The following is a 27,580-nucleotide window of genomic DNA, read 5'->3' on the forward strand; positions in this document are numbered from 1 at the left end:
TTGGTGCTTTTCAAAGATTTAATTCTGGTTAGAGAAGCAATAAGTTCCTGTAGGTCCTTGATATCATCTTTCAGGGACATTATCTGGAATGACTGTTGCACATTATTTTCTTTGTAACTTTCTAGCTCACTCTTCATCTCTTGCAATGAAGTTTCTTTTATGAAAAGTTTGTTTTGAAGATTTCTTAGCTAATGAGAAAGGGAAAGTGTTACTTAAAATCATTTATAATTTTGGTTTTAGAAAATTCATGATTTTAAATGATTATGGGTAATTAAGTTATACATTATTATACAATAAAATGCAACCTTTCCAATCTCCTAACAGTATATTCCAATGTTAAATACATTTTAAAAATCATATCAAATTGACACATAGGGTTTGGAATAAGTGATTTTATTCTCATCAACATTAAAGTTGTTTAAATCTTGTTACAAAAGTAAACTATACCAATAATGAATTCTGTAATTCCTAGCAGAAAAGAAATACTTGATGCTTTGGCCATAGACATTTTGCCTCACGATGTGTTGCAAAGGGGAGTGTGTTCACAGGCTTCTCTTCTAAAGAGCAGCCTATGGGTATACCACATGGTGGTTCCTGGCTGTATTTGTGCTCATTAGAGAAATCGGTAGAGAGGGGAATTAGGAGAAAGAGCGAGGATCAAACTGATATTTTTAAGGCAAATAAAGGAAAGAAGAGATCATAAAGTTATGAAGAGAAGCAAGGGTGATGGCTTGTGAGAGGCAAGCGATACAAGAGAGGCACCACAGGCTGCTACTGGAGGAAGAGACAAAAGGATTGCAGAGACGGAGTGCAGCTGCGGTGAGGTGAGTGGTTTATTTATCTTTGGGTAGCATTTAAAAATTCTCTGCTCTTCTGTCTGATACATGAAGGAAGTTCACTAGATGAAGAAAATTGAGGTATTGCTAACATTGGGGGGGCAATTAAATTTTAACTTTTAATCTAATTTGTTCAAATTTCTCAATAGGTTGTGTATGATCCTGATGAACTAGTAAGAGAGTAAGAAAAAAAAGGCAAATTTGATTTGACATTGTAAAAGATCATTAGCTTTATGACCAGAAAAATGTCAGGAATATTTTGTTATTGAAAAAAATTGCATTAATTAGAAATGCTATAATTCTTAGCAGCAAAGGCAGTATGAAGATCAAGCATTTTAAACTAAATTTCTAGTCCAGTATGTGCATAAGGTGTTTTTTTCTGTCTAAAAAGTTCTGTGAAATTAAAACAATGAAATGACATTTTAAACTAAATTTCTAGTCCAGTATGTGCATAAGGTGTTTTTTTCTGTCTAAAAAGTTCTGTGAAATTAAAACAATGAAATGAACCTTATATGTTCTCAAAACATACCTTTATATATATTTTTTTTATTACATTGCCTGTAAAAACACACACCTCAATTAAGCCACAGAGTTTATAGAGAATGCAAGTATGGAATAGTGGAAAGACCTCAAATTTTGGAGGAACAAGACAGACTGTGGTCATAGGCAATTCAGTTAAATTTTCTTACCCACCTTATATTGTGATTGTAAGGAATAAAAATAACATATAGCAAGGGCCTAGCATAGTGTCTGGCACATATTAAAATATAAGTATATACTAAATTATAAATATGCACTAAATTGCTGGTGTACACTAAATCAAAGTTTGTGCTTCCTTGGAACTTGAAATTAAGTCATCCAAAAAGTACTCCACAAAATCCCTAATTAGCTGCAGAAGCGACTAAGCTATCTGAAATGGAGCAGGGGTAGAGGGCGCAGATAAGGTTGTGAAGGTGAAGTGAAAGATTTGAGCTCAAACCCATTTCTCCTCTTCGTTGCCTAGCCACACTGAAGGTAAGAAGCAACTGTGCTCATTCTTCATCCACTATAATTTTATTATTATTCCACCTCTCGTTCCTTATGCCTCACCATGCAAACTCTTCTCTCAAAAGTCACCAACAATCTCTTAATTGTCAGGTTCAACAATTTCTTTTCAGTTGTCATCATATTCCACGTGTCACTGAAGCTTTTGACACCATTGCCCATGCTCTTTTGCCGGATATGATCATTGGCACTTGCTATCCATTCCTACCCCTGTGATGTCTTCTTGTTCCACAGAACTAGAAATAAAACTGTTATTTTCCAGACTCCCTTGTGGAGGCTGGGATTCTCTAGGCCAGTGGTTCTCAAACTGTAGCATGCATCAGAATCGCCTGGAGAGCTTGTTGAAAAACAGATTGCTGGGCCTACCCTCAGAGGTTCTAGTTTGACCTAGGGCCTGAGAATCTGTATTTCTATCAAGTTCCCAGGTGATGTTAACATTGCTGGTCTGGGGAACTACACTTTGAGAGCCAGGCTATATGCAAATCGAGCTGCACCAAAGAGATGCAGTCCCATGAAATTTAAACTGGAGGAGAAGAGGCCATCTTCCCGCTGCTATTTCTGCTGGTAAGCAAGGTCAAGGAAGGGGCCAGAAAAAACATTCCATTACCTAGTTACCAGCTTTGTGGAGGTTGAGAAGGAGCCTTGGCCGTGCAATAAAGGCTCAACGGCAGGAGCAGCAACTTCCAGACCTTAGGCTCTCATCTAAATGGTGTGTCCTTGAACTCGTTCATCCAGTGCTGGCCCTGACCCCCACACCCAGACCTTCCAATCATTTCGTATATACATCTTCTCTTCTGTTTGAAATACTTAGAGTGGTTTCTGCTTTCTGCAGTGACTCTAGGACTGATCCGCCCCTTCACAACTTTCCCTCCTTGGCTTTCACAGAACTGGCAGTCTCTTTTTTCTCTCCCTTCCTGATTACTTCTTTCCAGTCTTCTACCATGGTTCTTTTTCTCTTACATGGAGGCATTCCCAGTGCCAGTATTAAGGAACAGTGCTAAACTGGATATAACAGATCCTATATTGTTGGGTTATTTCTTTAAACGACCATAAGAGATGAAAATGTGGTTTAAAAGAAAACTGCGTCTTACAGTTTGGAAGCCAGATGAAGCTTCCCAGGGTGAAGAAGAGTCTTTGGAATTCAATGAACACTTCATGGCCAGCCCCATAGTCTCCAGGGTTGCATTGACTTCATCCTTTAGAGTGCCTTTTAATTCCATTGCCAGCACAGACCAATCTTCTTTTTAAAATATTGCTCCATTTCTCCCAAAATATGCATATTAAAAGCTGGTCTATAGTCTTGACCCTTAAGCAACTCTCTCATAAGATAAATACAACCTTCCTACATCTAGGAAATGGAAATGGTAAATGGCTTATAGTGTGAAGTTGGGTTTTGTAGAACATTCTGGCAAAATTCTGAAGAGAAATTAGTTTTGCAGGCTGAAATAGTGAGGACAGGGGTCCTTAAAAAAGCAGTTACAGTGTCATTAAACTAAATCTTCTTAGAATGGAATATAACCATTAGTGAAATAATGAACTTAGCAAATTCTACCTGGAGAAAAGGGGTGATTAGTTAAGAGAACTCACCATCACTGGTTGATAGTAAAATGCTTTAAATTTTTTTAACTTGTGCTAAACTCTTTTACTTCAGGTTTTTTCCCCTTTTCTACTTTTCCCCCAAGTGAAAATTTTGACTCCTTTTGTTAGCAGTTGTAAAGGAGCTCTTCTTTCACAGCATTTCTTGAGCACTTCTCTCCTCCCCTCCAGGCATTCATGTGTTGGTTTCTGCTTACTACCAAAATATGTGATTTCTTCCTCCTTAAGTCTGTGTATTGCAAATCAGATCCTGTTTTAAGACCTATTTATTTATTTATTTATTTTATTTTTTTTTTTTTGTGAGGAGATCAGCCCTGAGCTAACATCCGCCAATTCTCCTCTTTTTTTGCTGAGGAAGACGGCCCTGGGCTAACATCTGTGCCTATCTTCCTCCACTTTATATGGGACGCCGCCACAGCATGGCTTACCAAGCAGTGCGTCGGTGCGCGCCCGGGATCCGAACCAGCGAAGCCCGGGCCGCCGCAGCGGAGCGCGCGCACTTAACCGCTTGCGCCACCGGGCCGGTCCCTAAGACCTATTTATTTAATCGTAAATTAATTTACTTAGAATAATGGGTTAAATATTCTATGAAAGATCCATTTAGAAAATACCCTTTAATAACACCACCAAATGTTTAAAAAAATGTAAAGTTTAAAATTCACTTATATTTTTGTAAAAACACGTTAATTAGATCACAGTCCTTTTTTTTTGGCTGAGGAAGATTCACCCTGAGCTAACATCTGTTGCTAATCTTCCTCTTTTTTTTCGCTTGAGGAAGATTAGCCCTGAGCTGACATCTGTGCCAGTCTTCCTCCATTTTGTATGTCACCACCACAGCACAGCTGACCAATGGGGTAGGTCCACACCTGGGATCTGAACCTGCAAACCCAGGCTGCTGAAGCAGAGCGCGCTGAACTCAACCACTACGCCACGGGGCCAGCCCCCAGAGTCATTTTTTTTTTTTTTAATTTATTCATATTTTTCCCCCCAAAGCCCCAGTAGATAGTTGCATGTCATAGGTTCACATCCTTCTAGTTGCTGTACGTGGGACTCGGCCTCGGGTTGGACGGAGAAGTGGTGCCTCGGGGGCTCACCTGGGATCCGAACCCGGGCCGCCAGTATCAGAACGCGCGCACTTAACCACCAAGCCACGGAGCCGGCCCCAGAGTCATTTTTGAGTCACCTTTTTTTTTACTCCTCCCCCTCAAGTCACTAAGTCTGCTAATTTTACCTCTAATATGTGACGGGGTTCAGGGCAGGCAGCCCCAAGATGTGCCACTCTGGTATGTGGATTATTTCCAGCTGGAGACAATAAAGGCTCAGAAGACTCTGAAAGAAACTTTGAGCCCCCCCCCCCACCAACTAACTGCCTAAAAGGATTTAAGATAGAAGGCCTGTCCCCAGGACAGGCCATCACCATAGATAAGTCTGGGTATGGATAGACTGGGAGGGTCCTTGCTAAGCCCATTCTTATCAAAGTTCTATTTATCAAACATTTACATTTGTAAGGGAAATCTCCATTTGTAGAGGTACCTCTACCATTTTGGCAGGTACCTCTGCCATTTTGTCAAGATACTCAGTTTCCCTAGGTCTCTCCCGTGTATACATGTTATAAAGCTTTGTTTGATTTTCTCCTGCTATTCAGTCTCATGTCAATTTAATTTGTAGCCCAGCCAGAAAGGACCCAGAGTGGGTAGAGGATAGTCTTCCTCCCCTTCATATATCTCTCATATCTACCCTTTTATTCTTATGCCTGCTGCCTCTGTCTTGTTTCAGGGCCTCATTGTCCATCTCATGTACTTTTTGTTACAAGACCTCCTATTTGGTCTTCCTGCCTCCAACGTAGCATTTCTCTGAGCCATTCTTTATTTGATCAACAAGCCTTTAGTGTCCTCTATGTTCCAGGCATGTGCTAGGCTTTGGGGATCCTAAGAAGCTTAAGAACTCTCAAAATTTTCCGAGCTTACCAGGGAGACCAATTTGAAAACAAGTAATTAGAATATACCTTAACAGGTACAATAATAGTGGTATGAATAGAACGTTCCAAGAACACAAGCAAAGAATATCTATTCTGCCCTCAGTTGTCATTTCAGATCATGTAACATCACTCCTCTTCAAAATCCTGTGATGATTCCCCACTGACTGCAAACTCATATAGCATGTTATTCATGTTATTGTAGCTACTTCATTGGCTCCAACCTATGTGTACAGTTCTACCCACCTCTGTAGAGTCCTCTATGTCCTTCAAGTTTTCCCATAACTGCCACTACCTCCAAGAAGCCCATGCTCATGGAGTTTACCTGGTATTTCCCTCACTGTTTATGTCTTTCTCCCCACTTTCTTTTTTTTTTTTTTATGATTTTTAAAAAATTTTTATTTATCTTTTTCCCCCAAAGCCCTAGTAGAAAGTTGTATGTCACAGCCACACAGCCCTCCAGCTGCTGTATGTGGGACGCGGCCCCAGCATGGCCGGAAAAGCAGTGCGTCGGTGCGCGCCCGGGATCCGAACCCGGGCCGCCAGCAGCGGAGCGTGCGCACCCAACCGCTAAGCCACGGGCCGGCCCTCTCCCCACTTTCTAATTTTCTTGTGGATCAGAATCATGGTTCATTTATTTTTCTATCCTCACCTCCGAAATGCCTTATTTCAGTACTTTTCACATGGCAGAATCTCAACAAATGTTGAATTGAAACTCTATTCCTATCAAAAGGATCCCAACTTCTGGTAATCACAATAATTGCTAAAGTCCTTCATTATTTTAACCAGTAAGGGTTCTCTGCACTGCAGTGGCTACCATTCACCTAACAACCAATCAAAAATAACAACGGACCCCTGGAGTTGTGTGAGGCAGTGGTGCCATTTCCCTACACTCTGATACAAGAACTATGTTTTAAGATCTTTTTGGTTATCCTATTGCTAGGATATTATTAAGATAATGTTTATTTAAAAATACCTAAGGTAGCATGAGTCTCAGACTCACACAATATTGATTTCTAGATCTAGTTTAATTTTCCTTTTAATGACCAAACTTTGTCAATTAGACTTTTAGAGGACTTGCCAGTTCTAGTTTTTTACTTCCTCCATATGAACAGTGATTTGCAAACTCTTAAGATTTTAAAACACTCCTGCATTATTTTTTATGTTAAAGAAACCCAAATTTTGAATAGTTTGATGCTGGATTTGGACATATGGAACCAGAAATATGTTCAGGACTTAGCTAAATTTAGGCACCCCCAAAACTGACATACAGCTCATTGATAAAAATTGTCAACAAACGACTTGTATCTAGAATATATAAAGAACTCTAAATTCTCAGAAAACAATCTGATTAGAAAATGGGCAAAAGACTAGAACAGAAGCTTTACCAGAAAGGAGGTATGGATAGCAAATAAGCACATAAAAATATGTTCGACATCATCAGCCATTAGGGTTATGCAAATTAAAGCCACAATGAGATACCACTATACACATACCCATATTAGAATATCTAAAATACAAAATAGTGACAGCACCAAATGCTGGCAAGGATTAGGAGAAACTGGATCACTCATACATTGCTGGTAGGAATGTAAAATGGTACAGCCATTTGACAGCCAAACTGGAAAATAGTTTGGCAGTGTCTTATAAAACTAAACATGCAATTACCTTATGACTCAGCTATTGTACTTTTGAGCATTTATCCCAGAGAAATGAAAAGTTATGTTCACACAAAAAACTGTACATGAATGTCCATAGCAGCTTTATCTGTAATAGCCAGAAAACTGGAAGCCACCCAGATATTTATCAACAAGTGGATGGTTAAACAAACTGTGGTACATACATATCATGGACTCAGCAATACCGAGGACCAAACTATTGATACATGCAACAACTTGAACAAATCTCCAGCAAATTATGCTGAGTGAAAAAGCCAATCCCTAAAGGTGACATATGTATGATTCTATTTATATAACATTTAAAAAACAGCTTTATTGAGATATAATTCATAAATTCACCCATTTAAACTATACAGTTGAATGGTTGTTAGTATATTCATACAGTTGTGCAACCATACTGAACTGTTTTATGTTTGACTTTTTAAATTGAGACATAATTTGCCTACCATAAAATTCATCCTTTAAAGTGTACAATTCAGTAGTTTTTAGTATATTTACAGGTTTTTCAACCATCACCATAATCTAATTCTAGGACATTTTCATTATTCCCTAAAGAAACCCTATGCCCATTAGTAGTCACTCCTCATTCCCCCCTCCACTCAGGCCCTGGCAACCACTCATCTACTATCTATTTCTACAGATTTACCTATTCTAGACATTTCATATGAATGGAATCATACGGTATGTTGCCTGTTGTGGACTGGTTTCTTTTCACTTAGCATGTTTTCAAGGTTCATCTGTGTTCTAGCATGAATCAGTACTCACCCATTTTTTTATGGCTGAATAATATTCTACTGTATAGATATACCACATTTTGCTTATCCACTCATAAACTGATGGATATTTGGGTTGTGTCCACTTTTTGGCTTTATGAATAATGCTACTATGAACATTCATTTATAAGTTTTTAGGTGAATATATATTTTCAGTTCTCTTGTGAATCTACATAGGAGTGGGATTGCTGGGTCATGTGGTAACTCTATGTTTAGCTTTTTGAGTATATAACATTTTTGACATGACAACATTTTAGAAATGGAGGAGAGATTAGTTGTTGCCAGGGGTTGAGGGTGGGAAGGAAGTGGGTGTGGATGTAAAATGGCAATGGGAAGGATCTTTGTGGTGTTGAAATTAACTGTTCAATATCTTGACTGATTGTTTAGAACTGAATACACACAAACACACAAACGAGTACAAGTAAAACTGGGGAAATCTGAATAAAATTAGTGGATTGTATTGTATCAATGTCAATATTCAGGCTGTTACATTATACATAGTTTTGCAAAATTTGACTATTGGGAGAAACTGGGCAAAGTATACAATGGATCTCTCTATTATTTCTTAAAACTGAAATAATTTTAATAATTTTTATTTTTATTAAATTTTTAAATAATTTATATATTTTTATATATTTATTTATATATTTTAGTATTTATTTATTTATATGTATTTTAATATTTATTTATTTTATATATTTTTACATATATAAATAACATTAAAATTTTAAAAATTAATATATTTTAATATTTTTTTATTAAATAATTTTAATAATTTTCTTTAGCTGCAAAATTTATATTGCCTCCATTTGCCCCCTCCAGAGCCAGCTGCAGCTACCAGGTTTCTACTGTTTGCCTTATTACTATGCTAAGGGAAGAAAAACATCTTATCTGCAAAAACACAGTCATATTGCCCTCACAAATAAAAGTTTTCATGAAAATCAAACTAAAACGTACTGGCAAAACACATTAAATTTATCTTAAACTTAAGACACCAGGCCTTATTATACATATTATCAGTAAGATTTTTTTACAAGTTAACTCTTATTTATTTTGATAGTAGACCATCTAGCACTATGCAAGAGTTTTAGCTCAATATTGTATTGCCTAAACTAGACAACACACTCACCAACTGAATACTTAATATTTATCCCTTCTATATCTGGCTTTTCCTAAATATAGCTCTCTTGCACCTGTTTCTCAATTATTGGGCAGAAACACATGATAATTATTTCTGTATGTCCCACAAAGAGATAAAGTTAATTATAACAAAAAATTTAAAATGCATGCAGTGAAGAGAAAAACTGCCTTATCAAGACAATTGTGCTTCAGTGGGACTAAATAATAGGTTATTGGAAAAGAAAAAGATGACTCATGCTGAAGTTACTCTGTTGAAATCATTAGACTTTTTAAAAAAAATAATTTTAACATAGGGAAACCATGCAATAACTGTTACTAATTGTTATGAAATTCAGATAATGCCAATATGAACTATGAAATACTTTTTAATATATATAGTATCTACAACCAAGTCAAAATGAGACTTTGTAGAGCCTTTCAGATATCTGCTTTGAAAAATAGATTAAAAGTATTTATAGTTACCAAATGTTTTATGTACATGTAGAGAATTGCTTTTAAAAAGCACTTTGAAATTCTTGAAAATATCTTACATATTTTCTTTAAACAAGGTTTAAAACTTGTTATCTTTTTTGACAATTTGGTTTAAAAGGTTTTTTATGAATTAGGCATAGACATAAACCTTAATCTAATCCAAATCTGAATTACTAAAAATCCCAAATTTTGTAAGTATTAGTAGTAAATTATACTGTGGAGAAGAAAGATACTACCCATAGTAAAATTGTATGGTTTTCAGGGATTGGCATCAAATTTTTCTGAAAGAAAAGATAAATTAAGAAATCTCCCCAAAGTGTCACAACATTTATTGTATCTACATAAACTCCATTTAAATTTAACTTCTATTTACCTCTCTTTGCTAAAAGAGAAAAAATATTAGCATAAACAAAATTGAAAGAAATATAAATATTTATCTACATATCTATATCTGTATTTGTAAATGTTAAATGAAACCTGGAGTGAGGCTATTTATATATATGAGATAGCAGAAAAGAACTTTACCGAGGTCCTGGGCAGAAAAGAGGCCCCAAGGAATAAGGCCATTGTTATGGCCTGAGGTGTGTCTCCTCAAACTTCTGATGTTGAAGTCCTAACCCTCAGTACCTCAGAATGTGACTGTATTTTGAGTACAGGGTCTTTAAAGAGGTAATTAAGTTAAAATGAGATCTTTAGGGTGGACCCTAAACCAAGATGACTGATGTTCTTATAAGAGGAGGAAATTTAGACACAGACAGTTATAGAGAGAAGACCACGTGAAAAAGACAGAGAACAGACAGCCACCTCCAAGCCAAGCAGAGAGGCGTGAGAAGAAACCAGTCTTCTTACAACACACAAAAAAGTAATTATGTGAGGGGATGGAGGTATTAATTACTCTTATTGTGGTGTGGGAGATCAAAATTGGCCACCCTGAAATATGTCTCTTTACCTTGATTATTTTCTCTGACGGACATTTGACCTCCCCCACTAACTGCCTAAAGGAATTTAACTCTAGGTATGGACAGACTGGCAGGGTCCTCGCTAAGCCCATTCTTATCAAAAATTCTGTCTCTCCCCAGCCACATTCTCTAGGTGGCCCTGTAAAAGGGTTGTCAGACAAACATTTACATTTGTAAAGGCATCTCCCTCTGTGTACTGGGAAGAGAGGGGGATGATCTTATCTCTGGAAACTCTTATCAGGAGGGAAGGAGAGGATTTAAATCTACACACCCTTGATTGCTGTGCTTTCTGGTAATCCCGCAGAGCTGTGTCCTACCCCACCCCAATATCCTCCTTTGTCTACCTGAACATGCTATTGGTTTCTCCCATATATACATGTTATTAAACTTGGTATTATTTTCTCCTGCTAACCTGTCTTTTAATTATTTGGCCAGCCATAAGAATCTTGAGGGAAAGGGCAGAAGGGGATTCTCCCTCTTCCCCAACAGTGGTAATCATTTGGCAATATATATGTATATCAAGTTGTACACCATAAACTTACACAATATATCAATTATATGGCAATAAAGCTGGAAAAAAAATTTTAAAAAGAAAAAGAAACTAACCCTGCTGATACCTTGTCTTGGACTTCTAGCCTCCAGAACTGTGAGAAAATAAATTTCTGTTGTTTAAGCCATCCAGCCTGTGGTACTTTGCTATGGCAGCCCTAGCAAAATAATACAAACTAATACAGACTCCATAGATAGCTACTTTTCAGAGGGCTGGTCAGTGTCCCAGAATGTAAGTAAGCATTCAGAACATTTTACTTAAAGGTAACCATAGAGGTAGTACAGACATAAACAGCCACATCATTGTACCATTAACAATGACAATGGCCTTTGGGCTTCCAGCCAATGTTACCTATAAGACTGTCTCTTACAGCAAATATCCTGAGGGTACTTGGGCTCAACTAAGGAATTCCTACAAGCACTCTCTAGTTCATCACAGGGCTAAAAGTCAAGGCATTTCCTACAAATGCGGTTTCTTTCTTTTTTTATCTGTTAATGCTACTCAGATGTTTCATCAAGTCTTAAATAAGACTAGTGGATCTTTGCCACTTGGTGCTATATTGAAAATGGAACTCATCTTTTTCATTAAAAAATACTTAATCCAGGGGCTGGCCAGGTGGCGAAGCTGTTAAGTTCGTGTGCTCTGCTTCGGCGGCCCCGGGGTTCACAGGTTCAGATTCTGGGCGAGGACTTATACACCCCTCATCAAGCCATGCTGTGGCGGCGACCCATATAAAGTAGAGGAAGATGGGCATGGGTGTTAGCCCAGGGCCAGTCTTCCTCAGGAAAAAAGAGGAGGATTCACAACAGATGTTAGCTCAGGGCTAATCTTCCTCACATGCACAAAATGCTTAGTCCATGTAACTATTTTTATTATTACATAAATTTTGAGCATGGCAGTTCTTAAGCAATGTTCTAACAGTACAGCATTCAGTAGTCAACTCAAAAGCACTTAACTATGTACCATCTTCAAAGGGATTTCTCTGGCAAAGACAGATTTGGGTCTAAACTAGTGCTCCTCAGTGATGAGAGAATTCAATATTGAGAAAAAAAGCAAAACTGAGTTAAGATAATACTTTTGAGCCCTTTATGCAGAATGTTTCTCTCCCTACTTTTACAGAGGATATAGTTTCCTCTGTGGTGTTTTATTTTTGGATAATCCATATACCTCAGCTAAAAGATTCTTATTTTTCACCAACAAACTAGCAAGGTCAGGACGGACTGGGTCAGCTGCCTTTTTGTTGTACATGCTTGGGTTCTTGGGTGGAACCACTTCAAGAGGTGGATCAAAACAAGCCTACAAAGAGAAAGTGCAAATTAAGTAATTAAATATGTACCCTATAGATCAAAATCCACAGTGTTCTCTAGCCCAGACAAACTCAAATAAGTAGCTCTAAATAGGATACAACTTTAAAATATTCATTTTGAGGTGCTACCCTAACAAATGCAATAGGTCTCAGGAAAATAGCAAGTAATATGTTGACCTAAAAGGCTACTTTACATTTTTCTAAGAATTCTTACCTGACAATTTATTTATAACACCAGCCACAAGTAAATTAAGTACATCTAAATACACTTTATTTCTGAGTGTATAGGAATCAAGAAAACAGATATAAAATGTCTGGGGAAATTTTAACTCACATCTAATAAAATCTTTCTAGAAACTTGAACTATTAGTAGAAGGTCATTGATGAAACATTTACCAGTATTTCTTTTATTTTTTATTACAAATCAATTCCTCATACAAATTGATTTTTTTTAAAAATCTGATTTCAGTAAATCAACATCAATTTTCTGTTCCTTCCACACCTATATTGAGGGTAAAAATTAGGGAGTATTTACCTGTATTACAATATCTCCTCCTATTGTCAAAAGGGTGTGCCATGTTCTAAATTGTAATTAGCATAACTTTCAATAAGAATAAAGTTTATATGATTCAAATAAAACCAAGAAAAACATATTAACCTAATTCTCTAAAAAGTATATAGATGTATCACATGGTGTTTAATGTACTAAAAGAATGAAACATATTTTTCTAAAGTTATCAGGTTTTAAAATTTTATACTTACCAAGATATTAAGAATGAAGACTTGCACAAGAGAATACAAAACAACTATGTTTAAAAGTTTAGAGAAATAAAAGAGAACTTTCAAAATATGAGTAAGTTGTAAGAGACTACAAAGAATAAACATATTGGGAAAACAGCCAAATAAGACTTCTAAAAATGAAAAGTATAATAATTTTAATTTGAAAATTGAATGGACACATTAAAAAGCAGATTAGACCTAGCTGAAGAATGAGTGAACTTAAATATAAATATGAAGGAGTTATCAAGAAGACAGCATATAGGAAAAAATAATTGGTAAATATAAAAGAGAGTTTAAAGACAGAATAAAATGAGGTCTATCATATGTCTAATTAGAGTCCAAGAAGGATATAATTTAGAGAATGGGGAAGAGGCATTATTTGAAGGAATAATGTCTGAGAATTTTACAGAATTATTGAAAGATCCTGATCTAAGTGGTCTAGCAAGTCCCAAGAAGAGTAAATAAAAAGAATTCCTTAACTACACACTCATAATGAAGTTGCAGAAAAGAGATCTAAAAAGCAGCCAGTGGAAAGGACAGATAATTACAAAGAAATAGCAATTACACTGGTGAGTGACTTCTCAACAGTAACACAGAAGCTAGAAAACAGCACAATATGTGTAATGTATAAGAAAAACGTCTTTCATCGATTCTATAAGGCATAAATTTTCACATTTCTGCAATTGGAGTGCAACTTAAAGTTGATGTCACTTCGTATTGTGGAAAGTTTAGCTGGAAATATACTTTTAAATCTCATAATGGTGCATAAAATAGTAGTATTTCTTCAAATCAAGGAAATATGGTAACTGCTATCTAGAATGTTATACTGAATGAAATTATGTTTTAATATTAAGAGTAGAATCAAGACATTTTAGACAAACAAAAATTGAATTTACCACCAATAGGCTCTCACTTAAAATTCTAAAGGATGTATTTCACATAGAAAGAAAATACACTAACAAAATCTGAGATACAAGAAAGAATAGGGAATAAAAAATGGTAGTAAATAAATAGGTAGACTTAAGCATTAATTAATTTTAAAAATCTGGTTTATGGGGTTGAAAATAAAAGAGAGAACCAACACAGGACAAAAAAAATGCATATACATTGAGAATAGAGAAATAGTTTAAAGCTCTATAAAATCTTCAGGTTTCTCAGGAGTAACATAAAGATTTCAGTTAACTTTGTTAAGTATATATGTTAAAATACCTAACATAACCACTAAGACAATAGCCATATAGCATATAACTTCAAAATTAATAGAAAAGGAAAAAATGGAATGAGAAAAAAGAAGACAAATACGACAAAACAAAAACATAATCTGTTTTTGGCATAATAGAAGTTGGCAAAAGGAAACAGAAAAAATGAGACATAGAATAAACATAATATGATGGTAGAAATACATCCAAACAATCAGTATTATCAATAAATGTAAATGGACTAAACTTTCCAGTTAAAAGCAAAGATTATCAACATTATTCAAAAAAGCAAAAACTGAAAACAATCTACATGTCAAATAAGAGTTTAATAGATAAATAACTTATGGTATATTCATATAATAGAATACTACAAAATGATGGAAATTATTGAATAATTGTACATACATCAATATAAATCTCACTAAGCAAAAGAAGCAAGGCACAAAAGAATAAAAACAGTATAATTTCATTCATATAAACTTTTAAAAGATAAAACTAATATTGATTAGGGATACACATATGGGTGATAAAACTAGGAAGAGAAGCAAGAGAAAGATTGATACAAAATTCAAAATATCTATTATTTTAAAGTTTAGGCAGGAGGAAAGGGATTCAATCAGGAAAGAGGACACTGGAAGCTTCTAAGATACCAGTAAATTCTGTGAAACTGGGTGGTGGGTTCATAGACATTCATTTTATTATCTAATGTGTGTATATATTTTATAGTTCTTTTCTATGTATGACATATTTTTTAAAATAAATCCATACACAAAACAAAACTACATATTCTTAAAAGATGGCATATATATTCAAAGACATATATCAAACACATTAGATTGAGACAAGATATAAATGGAGATGATTGAGAAAAAAATAAAGTGAGAGGGGTCTTGCACAGAAAGATGATAATGTACCATGAACTAAGTATGATTAATTTGATAGTGTACCTGAGATCTAAAACAAAAGTATAAATTAATTAAAATGTGCCAAGTGTCTTATTTAGTACATCACAATATCACTAAGATTTCAAAACCAATAATAAAAAGAAAAAATAATTTATATCCAATTAGGCTTTTAATTTATAAAAATAAGAAATATTCAACCTACAACTTATTTTTGCAGACAAGTTCTTTCAAACACAGCTTGAAAAGTTTTCTTATTTCATAGTTTAGAAGAAATGGACAAGGAAGTATGCTGTATAAGGATCCTCACTTCAGCTTGTTTATATAAGAAAAAATTAAAATGTATAAAACCTGTGATATATTAATATAATTTATAATGGGATTCTATGCAACAGTTAACATGCACAGACTACACATATGTGAATCAAAAACAACTACTCTCAAAAACATAAGACTGAGTGCAAATAGCAAGGCAGAAAATTATATCTAATAGAATACTATTTATGTAATTTTTTAAATGCCCAAAACAACACTCACATACATGTAAGGAGCATTCACATACATGTAAGTATTAAAAACATGGACATAAAGGCTATACACTTAGTTCAGAATAGTTATCTCTGAAGAGGAAAAAATAAAAAAGTTCCGGGATGGTCACTAGTACTTTCACACAGGCTTGTAATAGCAGCTGCCCTAACACCCCCATCTCTCACCACCCCAGACCCTGGGTCCACTCACCTCCTCCATAACCCAGTAACCAAGATGGCTAACGCTCAACAGCAGAGGCCCCAGGACCTGCCCTAGTGCTAGGAGTGGCAAAGATTCTTACTGGTTGATGTCTGATGCTATTTGTTAAATTTATTTATATCATTCATCCCAAGAGAAGACAAAGGGATCAAAGGTTACAAAACAGCCTTCAATTGTTACCAGTGAAGTTTTATTTCTTAAAAAAATAAGTGGAGCAAATTTGAGGGAAAAAATGCCAAATTTAAATTTGCATGGTGGGTACATAGGTATTATATTAATCTCTGTACTTTTCTGTATGTTTGAAATTAAATACAAAAATTAAAATTTACAAACATAACCCAAGTAACTTTTAAAATCACAAAATACAAGGACACTATCAGATGACAAGAGCCATTTTATGGTGCTATATTATAGTTATAATTCAATTTGGATTTTAATGTATATTAGTCCCAAAGAAAACATAAAATGTTATTTTTAAATTTACTTATTGCAAACTCAAGCTTTTTGTTTTAGAATTGATTTAAAATAAAGTTCATAGGGGCTGGCCCCGTGGCGTAGCGGTTAAGTGTGCATGCTTCGCTGCTGGCAGCCTGGGTTCGGATCCCAGCCACACAGTGATGCACCACTTGTCAAGCCATGCTATGGCGGCATCCCATATAAAGTAGAGGAAGATGGGCACAGATGTTAGCCCAGGGCCAGTCTTCCTCAGCAAAAAGAGGAGGATTGGCATGGATGTTAGCTCAGGGCTGATCTTCCTCACAAAAAATAAATAAATAAATAAATAGAATAAAGTTCATAGTTAAATGAGGACACGTTGAAAATAAAATTATAGGCCGGCCCCGTGGCTTAGCGGTTAAGTGCGTGCGCTCCACTGCTGGCGGCCCAGGTTCGGATCCCGGGCTCGCACCGAGGCACCACTTCTCCAGCCATGCTGAGGCCGCGTCCCACATACAGCACCTAGAAGGATGTGCAGCTATGACATACAACTATCTACTGGGGCTTTGGGGGAAAAAATAAATAAATAAAATTATAAAAAAAAAAGAAAAGAAAATTATAGTTACTTTATTAACATAAAGTTTATAACTGTATAATGTACCAATATTAAAATATATATTTTTGGCATTATCATATTCTGTGAAAAATGGCAAAATAATTTTTAAAATTCCTAGATGGATTCATGGGCATTTACGTACTTGAAAGGAGTTCAACTATTCAAGATCAAGGAATACTGTCCTTTTGCACTGTATCATTTACTTCTTTTTTCCCATCTTTATTCAAGTATAATTGAAAACAAAATTTATATATATTTAAAGTGTGTGATGATGTTTTGATACATATATACATTGTGAAATAATCCCCACAATCAAGCTAATTAACATATCCATCACCTCACATAATGACCATTTCCTTTTCTTTCTTTCTTCTTTTTTTTTTTTTGTGAGGAAGATCAGCCCTGAGCTAACATCTGATGCCAATCCTCCTCTTTTTTTTTTTTTCCGCTGAGGAAGATTGGCCCTGGGCTAACATCTGTGCCCATCTTCCTCTACTTTATATGGGATGCCACCACAGCATGGCTTGACAAGTGGTGCGTTGGTGCGCCCCCCGGGATCCGAGCCTGAGAACCCCGGGCTGCCAAAGCCGAGCGCGCGCACTTAACCACTGTGCCACTGGGCCAGCCTCTTTTTTTTTTCTTGTGGTGAGAACACCAGATCTACTCTCCTAGCAAATTTCAAGTATACAATACAGTATTGTTAACTATAGTCACTTTGCTGTAAAATATATCTCCAGAACCTATTCATCTTGCATAACTAAAACTTTGTATCCCTTGACCAGCATCTCCCCATTTCCCTCTTCCTTCCACCTCTGGAAACCACCATTCTATTCTCTGCTTCTATGAGTTTGACTGTTTTAGATTTTACATGTAAGTGAGATCATGCAGTATTTGTCTTTCTTTGTCTGGCTTATTTCACTTAGATAATGTCCTCCAGGTTCATCCATGTTGTGCAGATGGCAGGTTTTCCTTCTTTTTAAAGGCTCAATAATATTCCATTGTATATACATACACCACATTTTCTTTATCCATTCATCTATCGACTTACTTACTTTCAGTGTAATACATTTCCTTTCCTAGCAAAGGAACCAGGTTTGTTGTTCTCATTTAAAGCCAACAGAGGGAGGAAATAAACCACTCCCCTAAACCCCCATCCTCACCCCCAGACTTCATCTCCTAGGAGCTACAAGCTAAAGACTGGGTGGATATTTCTAGTGGTCTTAAAAATATCAATGGAGGGGACATCATCTGATCCAAGATAATATTTAATTTCCAGAAAGATTCTCATTAGGCTCTAGCCCTAATAAAACAAGGCTGTAAACGAGGGGGTAATATGGTGCAGTAGAAAGCGGATGGGAGTCAGACTACTTAGTTCTGCCCCTAAATCACAGTGGCCTCTCTCTAGTGTCCAGTTTCCTAATCTGCAAAATGATGGGGTTGGATCAAATTAACTCAGAGGCCCTTTATAGTCTATTTTTATTTGTTTTGGGACTGTGGGCCTCCATGAAATGTCAGAACCACCAAAAAAGCAAAAATAAGTAAAATCCACTTTGAGGTTCCATTAGATTTAGATGTTTCACTGTTTCTTGTTCCAGAGTCAAACCAGGAATCAAAAGAAGTGAGAGATCATTTGACCTTGTGCCTTGCCTCATTCACTAGCAAAGACATTCAGTGCTAGCACAGGAAAGTGGGCAAACAACTGGACTTTCCTTTCTTCTAGCTGTCAGCTGTGCAGGAGATGGTTTTACCTCTACCTTCTGAGAATGGAGAAAAAATAAATCCCACAGTACAATTCACCACAGGGCTATTTTTCTGAGATGTGTGAGCTGACAGATGCCTGACTTCTAGTGGCTTAGCCTTGTGGGGCCCTTTGGTTTGGCCAGTAGCAAGCCTCCCTGGATCTGAGTGGTTTAAAAACTGGAGACGGCCTGACATGCTAGAGATAAAAAAAAGCATGAAGCAGATCTAGAAATGGTGAACCAAGGTGCTTCCAAGGGGAGTTTGCATAGAGCAGTCAGGAAGAGACACTGAGGCTGCTGAGCATCAACAGCAGTGTCTTCAGGAAGGTTCCACTTCAGATTCTCAGTTTAGCCAGACCTCAGAAGGAGCTCCTGCTGAACCTGTTGCTTGGAGACAAGGCAGATCTAGTTTCTAAAGATAGTATCAAGCACTGTTTAAATTGTAACTGGATGAAACAACCTGCTAATATACATATATGCACTCATAGTATCATATTTAAATGGTACTTGTGGATTATATCTTTAGACACCTGACTTGCAAATTTTCTTCATTTTCAATTTCTCAGTCTATCAGAAATGTTAACTATATCCCTCAAGATTCAGCCAAAAGATAAAAAGTCTAACATGAGTTAATAATGTAGCAAGTGATAGCTCATAGTGCTCTTTCTGCCCCAGAGGAACATAAAATGTAGCCTCACATTATAATTTTTATAAATTCAATTTCCCAAGAACTTCAGTACTGCCTTAAATCCATTTTCCTTACCCAGTTCAATTCTATGTATTATTTTTCTTTTCTAAAATGAAAATAAAAGAAATAGAGAAAAGATTTCTTCCAAATTAATGCCAAAATGTTTTATTAAGCAATAAGATGAAGATTTCTCTTTTAAGATCAGGGAATGTATTTTGGGGAGAAAAAAAGCGGCATCTACAAACTGTGCACCAGAGGGGCTGCATGTAAGTGGGGTATGTGTTTCCTTTGCTGAGTGGTATCTCCCAGAAAATGAAATAGTCCCAGAATGAGAGGAATTTTCATGATAGGAAAAAAAAACAAACAGGGTGGTGTGATTTGAGGAACATGGAACAGAAAGCATGAAGGCCTAGTTTTCTTTACTAACCCTGAAATCCATTTTGAAATTGTTCTATTAATTCATTTTTGGTTTATTGATATTGAAGGCAATTTTTTTTTTTTTTAAGATTTTATTTATTTTTTCCCCCCAAAGCCCCAGTGGCTAGTTGTACGTCGTAGCTGCACATCCTTCCAGCTGCTGTATGTGGGACGCGGCCTCAGCATGGCGGGAGAAGCGATGCGTCCATGCACGCCCGGGATCCGAACCCGGGCCGCCAGTAGTGGAGCGCGCGCACTTAACCGCTAAGCCACGGGGCCGGCCCCTGAAGGCAATTATTAAAGTGCAAATATTTCTAATGAGACTTTAGTCTCTTTCTCATTTTCATTATTTGATACCTAAAGTCATTACTCTATCAGTTCCTTTTCTGAGAACCAAAGAGAAGCAAAGAACAACTTAAGTTTTGCTGAATGAAAAGGGAAGATAAACTGCTCGTCAGTCCTGGAACAAAAATGATACAGGGGACAAAGGTCTTCTTAAGAATCCTATCCTTTACTTTTATTTTAATTTCCTTACCATTTTATGAATCTTATACTCTATTAAGAACAACTTAATGAATTTCACTCATATTGCCTTTAAGAAACAAGCTATGGTGTGGGCCAAAGTGTATCCCCAGAACCGTGAACATATAAATCCTGCAGTCTCAGTTCAAGTTCCACCTCCTTCCTGATTCCTGCAAGGTTAGGCAATCTCTCTCTCCTCCTATCTCTTATAGCATATAATCTATACTTTCTTCTGACTCTTATCTCATTCAATATTATATTATGTAAAAATCCGCTCTCTCCTACTACATTAAAGGTACCTAAGAACAGGATCTATTTCTGGTTTATCTCTATCATCCCATACTGGGAACAAAAAGTACAGATTGAACAACTTAAAGAACCTAACAGAAAAAAAAACAAACAAACCCTTAATACAAAGTTAACTTATATAGATGACAGTATTGTTCTCCCCAACTAACCTTTAAAAGATATAATAAAAATGTATTAGGAGTCTAAAGTAAAAATAAACAAAACACAGCAATGACAAAATTATTCTGTGACTTTAGGTTTGTACACCTGACTATTCTATTTTTTAGACACTCATAAGACTTATCAATACTTCAAATTAGATACAGTATGCTATGCTTCATTTAGTAGAAAGTAAAAACCATAAATTTTTACCATATCAGACACAAGAGAAAATTCCAAATCCAAGGTCAATTCCCAGAAGAAATATGAATCCACCAATATGAGTGGCTGCCCTGCATGATTTGCCAGTAGAATGTTTGCACATCAAAGAAGCTGTTGCTAGGTGAACGCATCACAGAGGTCCAAGGAAGGGGAAAGGGACCTCCTAGAGTGATATAGTAAGACCTGTGGATCCTTCCCTGATTAATGAAGTGAAAACACAAAGTGGTTTCATCAAGCACTAGTGAACTTAAGAAATTTTAAGAAAGTGATCCCATCGAAAGTAAACATTCTAGCAAACATGAAACTCATGTTTTGGGTCTTTCTTTTGTGAAATTCTTGGAACAGCTCAAATTTTTGTACTCCAATACCTACACCTCATCAAGGAAGAAGTACTTTGAGAAGAGGAAAAAAAACGATGATCCCATCTACTATTCCTAAAGCAAAACATGATTTGTCTGAAAAACTGGTATTCTTTTATTTTTTTATTTTTTGTGAGGAAGATCAGCCCTGAGCTAACATCCATGCTAATCCTCCTCTTTTTGCTGAGGAAGACCGGCTCTGAGCTAACATCTATTGCCAATCCTCCTCCTTTTTTTTTCCCCCAAAGCCCCAGTAGATAGTTGTATGTCACACTTGCACATCCTTCTAGTTGCTGTATGTGGGACGCGGCCTCAGCATGGCCGGAGAAGGAGTGCATCAGTGCCCGCCCGGGATCCGAACCCAGGCCGCCAGTAGCGGAGCGTGTACACTTAACCGCTAAGCCTCAGCGTGACCGGAGAAGCAGTGCATGAGTGCCCGCCTGGGATCCGAACCCAGGCCGCCAGTAGCGGGGCGCGTGCACTTAACCGCTAAGCCACAGGGCCGGCCGGAAAAACTGGTATTCTAATTCTAGGGAAATACTTTTACACCAGAGGAAGTATGTCCCTATTATGTATTCTTGATACCAGAATCACTAGGATTATACTTCAAATATCATCTCATCTAGTGGTTCTCAACCCTGCCTGCACATTAGAATCTTACAGAAAACTTCAAAAAATATTGATACCCTGACCCTACCCCAAGTAATTGGGGTACAGTGGCTTAATTGGTCTACAGTGGAGCCTAGGCATAAATATTTTTTAAAAGCTACACAGGTAATTCTAATGTGACTTTAGGGTTGAGAACGACTGTCCCACTATCTTCATTTATATATGATAAAAATGAGGCAGGGAGAAATTAAGTGATAGTCATAGGAATGAGAGTAATAGGTAAGAACTAAACCAGGAAAATAAGAAATATTCTTTTTTTCCTCTAAAGCTAGATTTTAAAAATTACATTCCCAAGCAGCAGAAATATAAGTACGAACAAGACAAGAAATTTCTTATAAAGCTTACATTCTGGTGGAAAAAGAAAAAGATAGTAAACAAGTATATAAATAAATAAAATCATTTTAGATAGTGTTAAGTACTGCGAATAAAACAGGCTAATGTTACAGTAATGAGGAGGTAAATGAGGGGCAACTTTTTTTTTTTAGAATTTTTTTTATTGAGGTCATAGTAGTTTATAACATTGTGAAATTTCAGTTGTACATTATCATTTGTCAGTCACCATATAAATGCACCCCTTTATCCCTTATAGCCACCCTCAATCCCCTTCCCTTCTGGTAACCACTAATCTGTTCTCTCTGTACATGGGTTTGTTTATCTTACACATATGAGTGAAATCATGTGGTGTTTGTCTTTCTCTGTCTGGCTTATTTCGTTTAACATAATACCCTCAAGGTCCACCTTTGAGGATGGCTGAGTAGTATTCCATTGAATATATATACTACATCTTCTTTAGGGCAACTTTTCATAATGTAATCAAAGAAGGCCTGTTTTGGATATATTAACACAAATTAAACCATATTATACATTTTATTGGATAACCTGCCTTTATCATTAAACAATCTGTGAAAGTTATCTTACAGTGTATCTATAGATAAATATCTATTGTTCCTTTAACAAATGCATCCATCCTGATGGAGATTTTATTGTTTTTTATTATTGAAATCAATGCTGTGAAGAACACTTTTATACATGTATCTTTGTGTATGTGTGTAAATATTACTTGGATAAATTCCAAGAAATAGAATTACAAGGTCTAAGAAAGCACACATTTAAGGTTTTCATAGATATTATCAAATTACCATCAAAAAGTTTGTAAAAATGGAGCTTCTGCCAAAAGGATACACATTTTTTCAAGCAACTGCCACTAAGAACATTTGAATAAACATATTTTGTCTTTCTATTCTCTGCAGAATGATCGATTCTCAGTCTTTATCTTATTTGACCACTCTGCAGTATATTTGACAGAATTAATTACCCCTTTTCCCATGAAACACTTTCTGCACTTGTCTTCTCAGGCTGCATGCTTTCGTGGTTTCCTTTGTGACGCACTGGACTCTCCTTTTCAATCTTCCTCCTGGTTTTTCCTCATCCCCCTGAATTCTAAACATTGATGTGTCCTTGGGATCAGTCCTTTGTCCTCTCTCCACCTACACCCATTCCCTTCATGGGTTCTCATCTAAGCTCATGGATTTAAATATCATAGCTCTCATTTCAATGAATATCACTTAGACATTTGGATGTCTAAGAGGCATCTAAAAACATCTGAAACTGAATTAAACCAAAAAACCTGGTCCGTCCAGTGTAACCTTATTTCAACTCAGTAATGGCAACTCCATCTTTCCAGTTGCTGAAACCAAATCCTTGCTTTCTTTCTCTTATACCCTAACTTCCTCTCTTTATTCAGGTTTCTGCTCAAGTCAGATTCCCCAGAGAAACCTCTCTTACCACATTTCTAAAATAGCACCCTCCTGCCTCTGCCACCATTCCCTATGCTGTTAGCTTGCCTATCCCTGTCTCCCCCACCAGAACATTAACTGAGGGCAGGAACTTAGTTGGTTCTCTACAGTATCTCCAGCACCTAGAGCAGCGTCTTTTGTTGTTGGCGCAGTAGCCACTCAATAACTATTTGCTCAACAAATGAATGAATTGTATATGTCACACAAAGATATTATAGTGGAAAACCAGGCTGTTGAGGTGGCAGAGGCAATGCATTTAGAGATGAAACATTCGGGTTTGGGGCTTGTCCCAGGCAGAACTAGGCAGCTTTGGGCAAGTTATCCTTCAAAGTCTATTTCTCCATCTGTAAGTTGTGGTTTATGCCATCTTCCTCAGCAAACAAGAGAGCTGAAGTAGTCAATATCTATTGGGTATTAAAAGCCACAAAAGTTTCACTACTTGCAATTTACCGGGAACATTTGCTTCAATTTTCCTCTTAATTTCACTTGTTCAGGTATAACATAATGTGAGGTTATGTGTTCAGAGGTCCTTATATTATTAAGTTATTACATGTTACTAAGTTGTATCTCTAATGTGTCCACTAGTGCAAACTTTAAGATTGATAAAGCAAAAGCAATTAAAAGAAAAAAAATCACCAAAGATTCTCTATTATGATGATGGTTGCACAACTCTGTAAATATACTACAAATCATTGACTTGGACATTTAAACTGGTTGAATTTTATAATATGTAACTTATACCTCAATAAAACTGTTAGTAAAACAAAAAAGAGAGTCTCTAATTATATATATGGGGCTACTGTAAAATATCCTCAGAATTTAGGAATAAGACAAAAGCCACCCAGGGCCAGCCCTGTGGCATAGCGGTTAAGTGCACGTGCTCTGCTGCTGGCGGCCTGGGTTCAGATCCCAGGCGCGCACCGACGCACTGCTTGTCAGGCCATGTTGTGGCAGCGTCCCATATAAAGTGGAGGAGGATGGGCACGGATGTTAGCTCAGGGTCAGTCTTCCTCAGCAAAAAGTGGGGGATTGACATGGATGTTAGCTCAGCGCTGATCTTCCTCACAAAAAAAAATATTTTTATTTTTTAATAAATATATAATATTTATTATATTTAATAAATTAATCCAGTTCAACAGATGAGCTCTGCCCTTACTTCCTAGAGGCCACCCTAAGAAATGGTTTATAAAAGAAACCCAGGGGCTGGCCCGGTGGCACAAGTGGTTAAGCGAGTGCGCTCGGCTGTGGCGGCCTGGGGTTCGCTGGTTCGGATCCCGGGTGCGCACCAACGCACCGCTTGTCAGGCCATGCTGTGGCAGCATCCCATATAAAGTAGAGGAAGATGGGCACGGATGTTAGCCCAGGGCCAGTCTTCCTCAGCAAAAAAAAAAGAGGAGGATTGGCAGATGTTAGCTCAGGGCCGATCTTCCTCACACACACAAAAAAAGAAACCCAGATGTTTGGTCAAGTCCAAAGTGACCTGAACAAAATCACTATCTTGAAGAGATATTTGCACCCCATGTTCATTGCAGCATTATTCACAATAGCCAAGACATGGAAACAACCTAAGTGTCCATCGATGGAAGAATGGACAAAGAAAATGTGATACACACATATATGTGTGTTATTCATCCATAGAAAAGGAAGTCTTGCCATTTAGGACAACATGGATGGACTCTGAGGGCATTATGCTAAGTGAAGTAAGTCAGAGAAAGACAAATATTGTAAGATATTACTTATATGTGGAATCTAAAAATACTGAACTTATAGAAATAGAGTAGAATGGCGGTTGCCAGGGGTGAGGAGGTAGGGGCTATGAGGAGATGTTAGTCAAAGGGTACAAACTTACAGCTCTAAGATGAATAAACTTTAGGGATCTAAAGTAGAGCTGGTGACATAATTAACAATACTGTATTAGGTACTTGAAAGTTATGAGAGTAGATCTTAAGTATCACTACACACACAAAAAAGGTAATTATGTGAGGGGATGGAGGTGTTAACTAACCTTATCATGGTAATCATTTCAAAATATACACATGTATAACATTACCACCTTGTACACCTTAAACTTGCATATCTTATATGTCAACAATACCTCAATAAAGCTGGGGAAAAAAGCAAAGTGACCTGAACAATTTATCTTCAGAACTATCTTATGGGGGGGGCGGGGCTTAGCAGTTAAGTGCCTACGCTGGGCTACCCACGGACCCAGTTCGGATCCTGGGTGCGCACTGATGCACCGCTTCTCCGGCCATGCTGAGGCCACGTCCCACATACAGCAACTAGAGGGATGTGCAGCTATGACACACAACTATCTACTGGGGCTTTGGGGCAAAAAAGGGAAAAAAAGGAGGACTGGTAATAGATGGTTACTCAGGGCTGGTCTCCCTCAGCCAAAAGAGGAGAATTGGCATGGATGCTGGCTCAGGGCTGATCTTCCTCACAAAAAACAAAACAAACAAAAAAAACCCAAACAACAAAAACAACAAACTATATTGGTATGACTGCAACCTAACTTATGGGACTCGGCAACTTGGAGGACCAGTCCTCACAAACATCCCGGCTGCCTCCATCCAATCGCACTTCTCCAAAGTGAACGCCTCTGGGGAGGAGTGTCCGCCCTTGTGGGTCACTTGGCATCTAGTTTATGTCAGGCCCGCGTCCGTTCTCCAACCCCAGATCTGCGTGGGGGACCTGACAAAATCTTGCAAAGGTGACGACCCTCCCCCCACCGGCTCACCCCGGGGTTACGCCCGACACTGGGGGAGCCACGCGGCGCTCCAGCTCGGCGGGACCCAAAACAGCGGGCTGGGCTTCAACCCTGGCCGAGCATCAGGGTCACCTGAGGATATCTTTAGAAACAGTTACTGGCGCCACCCAGACCCTCCGACTCGGAATCGGGGTGGGGTCTCCGACATCAGTCTGACGGCGCAGGTCGAGAACGCCAGAAGCCGCCCCCGCTCTGCAGGTTTACCCTCTGCGGGCCAGCCCGGCGCCCACCAAGCTCCTCGCGCGGGAGCCGGGCCTCAACTCTCCCGGGGAAGCCCCGAGGCCTCAGCCCGGGAGACGAGCGCGCAGCTCCGGGGCGGGTCCCGGAGACGCGCATGCCTCCCGCGCCCGCGAAACTGCTCCCGCGAGACCGCCTCTTCCGGGCCCGCCCCTGCTCCGCCAGCGAAGGGCTGGAATCCAGGCCCGACCCCTCCTCACCGGGTCCGCGCCCCACACGAAGACGCGATCCTCAACGGCTCCATCCACCAGTCAATCATTTTCTCCCTCCAGTCGTCATCGAGTTCCTTTATCTTCCCGCGGCATTTCAGGCCTGCTACTCGTCCCCTCCCCGCTGTTTAACGGCCCTGCGTCCTCCCGGACCGCGCACGCGCATCCACGTCCGTGACCCGGGGCGGCGCAGGCGCAGTAGCATGATCGCCCTGGGCGGTCACTAAGCACGTGGGTTGGGTTGTCCTGCGCAGCAGTGGAGGGAGTCGCACCTCTATTTTGGCGGTGTCCGTCGTGGGCAGCGGAGTAATAAAGGTCATGGCGCCGGCGGAAATCCTGAACGGGAAGGTGGTCTCCGCGTAAGTACCTGTCGTTGTTGGGACCTGTTGGGCTGCAGGCGAGGGCTCTGAGCGGGTGTGCAGGTCCCCATGGACCCATTTTTTGCGAGAGGGAGACTTATAGCACAGAAGTCAGGTCAGCCGGGTGGGGAGGGACGG

General features: G+C 38.1%; 1 protein-coding gene across 2 annotated transcripts in view; it reads left to right on the forward strand.

The window, feature by feature from the left end:
* The first annotated feature begins 12,291 nt into the window (after positions 1 to 12,291).
* MTHFD1 (methylenetetrahydrofolate dehydrogenase, cyclohydrolase and formyltetrahydrofolate synthetase 1) overlaps positions 12,292 to 27,580 on the forward strand; it is a 74,670-nt gene continuing 59,381 nt past the window's right edge. Inside the window, exon 1 of one of the 2 annotated variants that reach the window (XM_058567100.1) lies at positions 12,292 to 12,295. Coding sequence is in view for 1 of the 2 variants with exons in the window: in XM_058567099.1 (XP_058423082.1) it covers positions 27,402 to 27,442 (41 nt within the window). In the remaining variant the exon portion in view is untranslated. Of the gene's footprint in view, positions 12,296 to 27,312; positions 27,443 to 27,580 lie in introns of those variants that run through there. The other variant, XM_058567099.1, reaches the window with a different exon arrangement.

This window comes from Diceros bicornis, chromosome 24, assembly GCF_020826845.1.
Source record: "Diceros bicornis minor isolate mBicDic1 chromosome 24, mDicBic1.mat.cur, whole genome shotgun sequence".
In the NCBI taxonomy this organism is placed as follows: Eukaryota; Metazoa; Chordata; class Mammalia; order Perissodactyla; family Rhinocerotidae; genus Diceros; species Diceros bicornis.